Source organism: Poecilia reticulata, chromosome 4 (assembly GCF_904066995.2).
Source record: "Poecilia reticulata chromosome 4, P_reticulata-male-v2, whole genome shotgun sequence".
Taxonomy (NCBI): Eukaryota; Metazoa; Chordata; class Actinopteri; order Cyprinodontiformes; family Poeciliidae; genus Poecilia; species Poecilia reticulata.
The window spans coordinates 7,902,565-7,913,321 of record NC_088833.1 but is presented as its reverse complement, the minus strand read 5'-3'; the positions used below and the strand labels follow the sequence as shown (position 1 = coordinate 7,913,321).

Below are 10,757 nucleotides of genomic sequence, written 5' to 3'. Positions count from 1 at the left end.
AGCATTTTATTGCTTTAAATTCAAAAACGGCATTCTTTTAGTGTTTGATCATTTGTAGCAAAAGATGCATTTGAAAAACTACATCTAGCTCAGCCATTTCTATTTAATTTAATATCAATGCACTGTAAGGCTGATCTGTTTTTTTTTTGAGTAAATGATTAACGATTAGGAAAGGTGCTTATTTTTTTAATGGAATTTGAACAAGGTGAAGTTATTTGTGTCACTTTAGGAGTTCTATATAGAAAATAGTACAAATAATTATTTTCTTAAATGCAAAATATATATTTTTGGTTTAATGATTCTACTTAATGATTAATCATTACTAAATTAGCTGACGTTCAATAATCGATTAATCACGATTAATCATTTCAGTCCTATATTTATCGTAGCTGATATTAGATTTTCGTCCTGTCACGAAATTCTTGAACTGGTTTTAATTTCCCGTCTACTAGAAATACTTCCAACATCAAACTCACCTGTTTCCAGGTCTTACATCACCCAGCACGCCTCCTGTCATGGATGCACCCATTCCAAGTCTACGCTGTGAAATGATTACTGATGGATCGGGACAAAAACATGCTTTGTTGCAGTTATAGTGCAAGATGTTCCCCCGTCTGCAGTACTCGTGTTATTTATGTTGTGTTGTGTTTGTTATTTATAAACCTGAAAACAACAATGCTGGCTCAGTAAAAACCTTCCCAGGGTGGAGATTTCAAATGTGGTTTTAAAAAGAAAACAGAGTTTGAACGGGAAGTTTCTAAAATAAAAATCTTAAACACATAAATGAGGTTCTATCTATAAATCTGCACACCTATAACTGAATATTTCTGAAGATAAAAGCGAGATAGATTAGGAAATACGATGCATATATATCTACGTAAATATGAGTGGTGATGTAAAGGGCTAAAATAAAAATAACTAAATGCCCATTAAGACTGCAGAAAATGTAGGTTTACAGTGAAGTGATTCTTCTGACCTCACAATGGCTCTTACCAACTTTAGCTGAAAACAATTGTTTTTAAATAGGTTTAGAGCTGCAGCTAAGGATTGTTTTAGTAGTCGATTATTCTGACGATTAATGGAGAAATGGGATTAAAAAAATGCTAGTCACCTGCCACGTAAAATCCTAACAAAACATTGAAGTTTGGCTGCAGCATGAAAAAGAAATGAAATGGACGTGTATGAATAGTCTTGTATTTAAATATAATCTCTTAAACTGTCTGTAACAGCTGAGTATAGGACGGATGTCTGGATTTATGGTTGGAGTAAGTGTAAGGTGAGATTAAAGAGTGAACACGTAGGAACAAGTAACCACCTGGCGCGGAGCCATTAATCATTAGACGGATGGATGATGTAACAACAGACTGCTCTCTGGTGGGAAACCACAGCTGCCGGCGGCTCACAGATCTGAATCAGGACTTCACCGACCAGCCCTACGTGTTCATTTACAGTGATATGTAACAGGGCAGGGGAGGGAACTGTAGAGAAAATGTCTGCGTTTGACCAGAGAGAACAAAAATTCCACATCTTATTTTTCTATTTTCACAGTAAAAATGAAGTATTATTGAAAGAGTACAGTGTTAGCCTGGTCATTAGCTTCCTGTTCACAGTTTGGGATTTCTCTCCTTCGCTTCGATTCCCTCCGGTAGATTTTTTTTTTGGATTGGGCCAATCAGCAAAGTTGTTAACGATGACGTAAATGTTCTGTGCTGTTCTAGAATTGTAGTCTACCCCTAGTTTTTAGTCAGAAGGTGAACGAAGCCGTTCAGTTCGAGTCCAAATGTTGAATCAACTTTAAGAGCCGCCTTATTCGGATCGGCAGTGGAGAAACGGTTGCTTACAGAGCAGGCAATTTCCGATAAGCTTCTTAGCGTCGAACTGACGCATTACATACGTCACGGGCAAACGTTAGCGATTGGGTAAAATTAAAAACTTAAGCGGAGTCCAAGCAATCTCTTCTCAACAGCCGAGAGTTTAGTGAGAAGCAAATGGCGTAGGAAGTGGAGCTGGTTTTTACCAGGTTTTATCAACCATGCTTTTTATCTAACATCAGGCAGATCATTTCAAAAATAAAGAAAATGTCTGCATATGAGCAACCTTGCCTGTTGGATATAACAAATGTTCGTCTGTTTGAAAGTGCTTCAATGTAAACTCGTGGCTGATTCAGTGATGATGCATTAAAACGGCATTGAGTAACCAAATGCGGTTTTGTTAAAACCATAAAGAGTACAATGTCTGATATGTTCGCAGCTAAAAAGAGCAGCCAGGAGCAATAACACAAAGTGAATACATGACTCATAAACTCTCCCAACAACAAATGTAAGTGAATATTTGTAGGTTCAAATGCGTGTTGCATAAATAAATCTTCTATCTTTACAATGATTAAGCATGCAGTGAAGCAGCTGTGGCCGAAGATTCTAGAAAATGATTTTCATCGTTAACTTTTCTTTTATGGAAGTTAAAAAGTGCAAGACTCTAAAAAAAATGATAATCAGGGTTTCTGCATGTTTTACAGATTCAAATCATGTAAGACTTTCTAAGAACTTTAACTGGGTAAATTTGCACCCATGATAGCTTCAGAAATACCAGCTAGCTAGCATGGTATATTAGCAGCAAGTCACAGAATACAATGAAGATGTCTGTGTGACTCAAACCTTTGCCTGACATAAAAGTCCCATGAGAGAAAAATACATTCAATATATTAGATTATAAACAGATCTACTAAGACCAAACTTAAGACATGTGATTAACATATTTAAGGCTAACTTACTTTTTTCTAATGAACATTTTAAGGCATTGAATGATGTGGACACAGAAAATTCAACAATTGTGTCAGTGATGAATTAAAACTAAGTTAAAACCAGATGAGTCAAAGTACAAAAATACATTTATTTTTCACTGACTTAAAATTCCTGTTTTAGGTCAGTTTTCTGTCAGGAGGCATGGGTCAAAATTCTAGCAAAAACCATCAAATTTATGCAGTTTAACACAACTTTGAATAATTTCCATATATATAACAATCTACTTATGTATTTAATTAATGTGTCAAGATATCTGCAAACAATTTATTTGTTTTTTATTACTTAATAAAACTAACAATTCTTCATTATTTTGTATCAACCAAAAATTAACAGTTGCAAAAATGACAAAAGCGACAATCCTTGATTTTTATGAACCAAAATTTATTGGAAATAACATTTATTATATTGTGGTGCATCACTTGTTTTGTTTACAGCCGTGTGTAGAGTCATAAATGCTGCTTAAACTGATTTGCCTTTAAACTGTGTTTTAAAACAGTAACACTGATTTAAAGACCCAGAAACCTAAACAGAGCAGAAGCTGGTGAGTCTCATGAAAAGCAGCTTTGCATAAATTACAATATTTCATTTACTGAAGTTTCTGCTGCTCTACGTGGAAGAGGAGCAATGCCCCAAATGAAACCAGAAATACAACATTTACACACAGATTTACAGATATACTACACGCTCACTTCCTGAACCAGATACTCATCTTCTTCTCTCGTTTGATTTTCTTTTGCAGCTGTAGACAGCCGTACAGGAGAGCTTCTGCTGTGGGAGGACAACCTGGGAACGAAAAGAAGCCACTGAAGGTGACCTAGTATGCTACCTAGAACAGGTTATGAGCGATACAAAACATATACTCGTTACATTTTTTGCACAAAATCATTCTTAAATAATGAGATTTTTGTCTGGTGGTCACACCTCCAACTCAACATTTACACTCACACATAAAAATGGCTGCAAATATATGGACTATTATACAACTGTACATCTTTGAAAAGCAGAAGTAGAGCCTCCTGCACAACCAAGAAGAATGCAGCTAGTAGTTTCTGGATGGGAAGTCAACAACAAAACACTTGTCTTTTCCAGCAGCCATTGTACAGCAAATACAGCGGTAAAACCAGCTGATCAAACAGATCTGGAGCTCAGCCTGAGTTGCTAGGTGACGGGTGGAGCTCTGATGGGGCTGCTAAGTAACGGCCTGGGTTTCGCTGGGTTTGGTAGGTCCATTCATAAGAAACGGCTCATTTTACAAACTCCAAAACACATGAAGTTATAACCAAAAATTGCTGGTTGGATTTTGAATAAGTATTTAGATACAGCTTTCTGAATATAAGTATTTATTTATTAAGTATTTGTTTTGCTGGAGATGCTAAAATTATCAAACGTACACTGAAGGAATGCTATAATATTGCATTTTAGGCAGTAAAATTTTTAGTTTCTTATTTTAATTTGTATTCTTAATACTATATAAAAAGGTTTAAGATGTTAAATGAAAAAAATTCATTTTGGGGGGGAAAGTTTGTTAATTTTTCCCCCAAATTGCTTGATTATTGATCAGAATAATCGACAGAATAATAGATTACTAAAATAACTGTTAGCTGCAGACGTAGTTAACGAGAAGATTGAAGAATTTAGCTTTTAAGAATTAAATTATGCATATCAATAAATTAGAATTTAAATAAAACTTTATTTCAGCTCAAAAAGCGAAACTCACTGCACATGCATGTTTTTTGTTTATTATGACTCACATAAATTCTGGTTTATGTAATTAGATTTAAACTATGCAAAAACCACTTTTTAAATGTCACTGGACATAAATTTCAAGCTTACCTGGAACATAAATGTCCACCGGTACGATCCGGTCACAGCCTCGGACCACAGCGTAGGAGTAGTGGTAGTAACCTCCTCCGTTAGCACAACTACAGGAACGAAATCAGAAAAACGTTAAACATTTTTAGTCTGTCTAGAGACAAAAGATATGCAAAACCCAAAGAGTGAATCAGACAGATGGGTTTGAAGTTTAACTTCAGCTTTAATCCTGATATGAAGACCAATACTGCCACCATGTGACAAATACTCGTAACTATAGTAACTATAATTCACATTTAGTTTGCAGACTGTATGCAGGTCTCTGAATGCTACATCTTTAATATTTTTTAAAGAAAACAATTTATTGCCTATTACTTTACTTTAATAGGTAATAAATTGAGCATTTTGGGTTCCAATAGCTTTTTAAGCTGTGATTTTTTTCATACTACTTTGAGCCATGTCATCCTGAAGTGAATAAATAAGATTTAAAAACAATTTACACAATCTGGGCCTAAATGCAATTCAGAGTTGTCAGTTAAAGTATGTAAAACCATATGAAATCTGTTTTATTTTTTTTATTTTTTTTTTTTTACCAAATTCCACTTTAAAAATCTTTACATTCCAATTAATGATGTTGAAAACCAAAGCAAACTGACAGCATTATAGGGAATGTTATTTTTTTTTTACTATTTTCACCACTGTCAGTAAATTAAAAACTATGATTAAATGTAGTTACTGTGTGCAGGTTAGTGATATAAATCACACTTCTTTAAGTAAGAAGCGTCCTGAAGAAGAATGGTTTTCAAGAGAAGGATTTAGCAATACATCTACCTAAAAAAGAAGTAATAAATAAAATGTTTTAATCATAATTTTTGTCATTGTCACTATAGTACCACAAAACATTGTGATAAATGTCAAAGCCCACGTCGTCAACCCTTAGAGTGGATCAAAATATCTCGACTACGACTTCTGATTCAACAACGTGAAGGAATAACTCACCTTCCCATGGAAATGACGTATCGGGGCTCAGGCATCTGGTCGTACACCTGTTGGATGGAAGGAGTCTTTTAGCTGTAGTTACACAAGTCTGAGTCAGAACTAATCTGTATATTCAGCTGGAGTGATGCTCCATGCCAGGCTGCTCTTAATCCAGGCAGCTTTAACTCAGCTATACTGTTCCCATCGCTCTGATTCGGTCTGTCTGTGTTTACAGGCTGAAAACAAAACCACGCTTTTCTATTAGACCTCTAAAAGAAGAGGTTGCATAATCTCAGATGAGGATTATTATTGATCTGCATTTCATGCGTCAATCTGTCAATGTTTGGCCAATTCTTAAAATACTATTTAAAGGTGGCAAGTTCTGCTTCCTTGAGATATGTTTATAGGATAAACAAAACATGTTCATGACATTTTTCTGCACAAACTCATAATTAGATTTTAGTCTGGTCAGTATATTGAGCTCCTTTCAGAACGATCTGTTTTAGGGCCTCTTGTCACTTTAAATCCAATTAGCTGCTGGCCAAGCCCCTCAACTCAACGTTTACACTATTTTCATATATAAAATATGAAAATGGCTGCTAACAGATGCACAATTATGCAACTGTCCATCTTTCAGAAGCAGAACAACCAACAAGTTGGAAAGTCTAATTTTAGGCTGTTTTCACCCCTGATAGTCCAGGAGACGTTGTTCAGTTGGTGACCAAAATTGCAACATTTGTTTCATTTTCATTGGTGTGGTTTGCTTTCACACTGCAATGTGTCAAATGATCCAAACTCTTTGAAAAATCTGTCCCTGTCATTGCCTGTGGTAAGTCACAACTACAAAACATTCGTCTTTTCCAGCAGCCAACGGTAAAACCATATCACCAAAAGTGCAGGCCTCAGTTTGGGTTGCTAGGTAACAGGGCTGGCCTTAGCTGGGGTTGCTAGGTAACGGCGGAATGCTCGTCGAATGTGGTAAGTTTTTGAAACTGCTTGTTTTCAAGACACCAAAAAGCAATTTATTGCCAAAAACAGCAGGGTGTTTTCTTAAATGCTTCGCATTACTTTAGAAGCAGTTGAGAAACAAATGGAAGTAAAAAAGAAACATACAAAAAGTTAATTTTGCATAACAGGATTTATGATCAATTTAGTTTGAATAGAAAGTCTGCTTTGTTTGGGGACTAAAAATGTGAACTCTGGTCCGCCTAAAAATCTCTCCCCTCATTTCAGTTGAAGTGAAGTCTGGGTATATGAACACCAAGAGGACCAGAGTTTGCCCCAAAAGCAGGAAGTGGGCTATAATGTAGGGAATTCTGGGTAAATACAACAAAAACAAAGGCGAGAGTCTAACGCCAGGAGGAACGGCTCTTGGTCTTTTACCAAAGACAAAAGTGAAATCCTACAACTGCTAAAATCAACTCCATTTTTATTACATTTCGTAAAGAAGGAAGTTGCCCTCAGTGTCTTATTCAGAGGTTTTTGTTTTGTTTTTTTCAGTGGTTCTTGCTGCAGCGCCCAAACGGATGAGGAGGTTTTTCGAAGCATTTGGATCATTTGATACATTGCAGTGCGAAAACAAACTGCACCAGCTGAAAATGTAACAAATGTTGTAATTTTGGTCCTGAATTCAACCATGGACTATCAGGAGTGAAAACAACATAAAATTCAACATTTATTTATGAGACTTTCCATCCTCTCACCTTCCGCAGAGCTGGAGCCATCTTATTGGTCAGAGTTCCTGCAACAATCATGACATCAGCCTGTCGAGGACTCGCTCTGAACACGACTCCGAAGCGGTCCATGTCGTAACGAGGGGCCGCCATGTGCATCATCTCCACAGCGCAGCACGCCAAGCCAAAGGTCATGGGCCACAGAGAGCTCTGATGGGAGAACGAAACAGAGAATAAACCAATATTTATTTAATCAACACCTTGATAAAACAAAACTGAAAAAGAGAAGTGAGACCTCATTTTACAGCTTTATTTTTATTTTAAGAGTGTATTAAAGACAAATATATGCAAACATTTGCGCTGGAAACACAGCTACAGACTAAAAAATATATCATTTTGAGATGTAAATATAAACATGCAGTGTGTCTATGCATTTTGCCAATATAGTGGATGTCAGGAATGCAACAATCAACACTGTAAATCTAATCCAAACCAGCGTCTTCTCAGATACTGACTCTGCGGGCCCAGTTGACCAGATCATCGAGCTTCGCCACCACAAAGTCCGCCTTGCTGCTGGCCACTGCTGCTGGCTTGGCTGCAGCCACAGCTGTGCTTTTCTCTCTGACAGGCACAACACTGCAAACACAGAGGAGCCAGTTAACACATGCCTCATGGTGACCCGGTCTGTGTTACGTCAGTCTTCTGGTTAAACTCACCTGCTGCTGGTGGTATTATCACCTTTAGCGCTGCTGTGGAGACATTTCTGCTGAATAGCAAAAACTGAAATTGGCCTGATGGAAAAAGAGAAAGAAATTACTTGAGCATATAAATGAGAAATAGAAGGACACTTTCGCTATAAGGGAGTGTGTGAGAGGGACAGATGGAAGGACTTATTTCTTCTGAGTCTCTAAACTTCGTGATGCATTCGAGCTTAACTTGGCGATTCCTCTGGAAGGCAGACGAGCTGAACACTGCAGCTGTCAGCAGAAAACAGCAAATGTTTCTGTATTTGCTTTTCACCACGGATCATTTTCTATGACTGAAGACCATCTGACCCCACTCCCAAAAATACAATGTCGTTTCCTAAAACGAGCTCTTATGTTGCGAGGCACAAAACAGCAGGAGGCGCAGAGTCAGCCAACAGGTAACAAGATTAGAGGCTTTTTACCTGGTTGAAAACGAGCCAAACAGAGCCAGGCGAGGTGCTGCAAAATAAAGGCATTTTATAAACAAAAAGATAAATAAAAAACTCAACAAATTCACATCCAAGTGTTGTTATGCAATATAATATATAGTAAAATGTGTAATCTGGAGCTGACAACTGTAAACCAAGGTTGCTTGTGACACTTCTTACATTAATAAAATGTGAATATATTCTTAATGTCTCTTACATAATACTTTACCGTCAGTAAATTATGATAATTTACTTGATGTAATTCATAATAAAATATTCTCAAAATTGGTCACAAATGACCAATAAGTTTTACAGTGAGGTGAAATGAAAACTTAAATTGCTTTTTTTTTTGCACTATCCAAACGAGGCAGTTAAGTTGAGGTATTTCCTGGCATAATTAATTTAATTACTACATATCACAATGAATAAAGATTTTTATTCAGTTAGTTTATGTACGAGATGGAAAAATAAATAAAAATATAAACTTAATATTTAATTTTGTCTACTCCCTTTTGTCTGAGGAATTGATCAAATCTATACAGCTTATTCAAAGGTATTCAAAATTACAAATAAAACCAGACTATTTTTACAACTTATTGAACAACATCATCGATCATTCTTACTGGTCAGTAATGATGTGTTTCAATACTCAGGATAAGAAAATAATAATTGTAAGAAAGTAATAAATGCGTCCAAATTTCACAATAAATAGTTTTAGAATTACTTAACACATTAACATTTTGCTGTCTCATACCTTCATAAAGTAACACTATTCTGTTTAAACGTGAAAATGTAAAACTCTCATACTGCATTTCAGTATTAGCATATGACAGCCAATCACAGCTGATACTTTTGCATAAGCTAAAGATGCCAAACTATGTAACTGATTTATTTGAGGGTCTTATATGGATGCCGAAATGTTCACCATATCTGGCGGATTTTATCTAAGCTTTCAATTGCTATTATTTGCATTTTTTTAATTACAACTGCAGACGAAACATGTAAACTAGAAGCGTTTTCCCGATAAGTTTGGTTCCAATAATATAAGCAAAACGGGTGAAAAATCTTTATTTACGCCACATTTACACAAACCAGCTCTAAAGTTTTAAATTATTGCATCAAAAATCACGTTAGCTTATTTAAAACAGTAACATCGTGTAAAATTGTAGCTGTAATGTTGGGTTTTCGGCTGGGACTCATCACGTAACTGTCTGTCCCAGCTAACCTGTGTTAGCCGCTTGGCTAAAGCAGACGGAGCAAGGTCAGCGTACCACGTCTCTAAAAGTTACAAATACAACCTCCTGCATTGTCACAAACCCAGATATTGTCCATTTCTGAACTTAATTTTAAATATCAAAGACGACATCAATTCAGAGACGTCAATAATGTTAAAAATAAACGTGAAAGGGTTTAATCAAAACATTACCTACCAACCAGCGCCGCCATCTTTGATGGTCTGGTTACACCAACGGTCTCTTCCGGTGAATGTGCGACTCCAACCAGTGGATGGCGCTGCTGCCTCACAATACGTGAGTAATGATTCAGAAAAATACTTATAACAAAGCACCGCATCCAAAGGCACGATAAAAAAAAACCTCCAGTCAGCTTTTATTTAGTGAAAAAAATGGAGGCTGGGGTTTAGAGATTTGAGGATGTAGAAGTAGGATTTATGCAGGAATTAAATTAAAGTCAGTTCATTCTGGGGGAAATTAAAAATCTACGTTGTCAGATCACAAGGTAAACTTATACATGCATATTTCCTTCTAGAAACACTCTCCAGCTGATTGTGGGGGATCCTTAGTTCAAGGAATACGTTATATACATAATTTATAAAAAGCATTTAAGACAACATAGGTGTATATCAAAGAACTCCTTTAAATACACACAAAAATAAGAAATTATTAAGGCATGAAACAGTTATTAGAATAAGAATAACCTTCCAAATTTAAATTGAATGAAATGCCAAGAAATAAAGTAAACACTAATGGAGCACTAATGTGAATGTATTCAGTGTGCCAGGCCTGTCCGAAATCTTTCTATACAACGTTTTATACAATTTGTATAAAACTCAGCAGTGGAGTGTTATGTGTTTAACAGTATTTTACCCTGTGGCTAGGGCTTGGTTTTGAGTAACCCAGATATTTACAGGTGAGCTTCTGACTGGCTCTACTGGTTCGGCTGCTTTCAGGTGTTGTACAGAAATTCATCCTCACATTTACTAACCTTTCATTTGTGCTGTGTAAATCTTTGAAGTATTCATGGTGCCACTGTGAAAAGATTAAAACTTTTAGCTGAATTTAGTTTTTGTCCCATGTTTTC

At 36.2% G+C, this 10,757-nt stretch overlaps 1 protein-coding gene across 1 annotated transcript; it reads right to left on the bottom strand.

Moving 5' to 3' along the window:
- Window positions 1–3,161: 3,161 nt before the first annotated feature.
- Window positions 3,162–9,957, bottom strand: ndufs7 (NADH:ubiquinone oxidoreductase core subunit S7). Its single transcript, XM_008406643.3, has 8 exons — window positions 9,869–9,957; window positions 8,433–8,469; window positions 7,981–8,055; window positions 7,780–7,900; window positions 7,295–7,474; window positions 5,613–5,659; window positions 4,635–4,723; window positions 3,162–3,584 (listed from the first exon to the last, which is right to left on the bottom strand). Exons 1-8 carry the CDS (start codon window positions 9,882–9,884, stop codon window positions 3,487–3,489), a joined length of 663 nt encoding a protein of 220 aa, XP_008404865.2. The 5' UTR covers window positions 9,885–9,957; the 3' UTR covers window positions 3,162–3,486.
- Window positions 9,958–10,757: the final 800 nt, after the last annotated feature.

What these genes read in the sequence shown, in the direction of transcription:
- ndufs7 (XM_008406643.3), bottom strand. An exon ending in GATAATACCACCAGCAGCAG is followed by an intron (nt 7,901 to 7,980) that starts GTGAGTTTAACC and finishes CTGTGTTTGCAG; the next exon opens with TGTTGTGCCTGTCAGAGAGA. An exon ending in TGGTCAACTGGGCCCGCAGA is followed by an intron (nt 7,475 to 7,779) that starts GTCAGTATCTGA and finishes TTCTCCCATCAG; the next exon opens with AGCTCTCTGTGGCCCATGAC.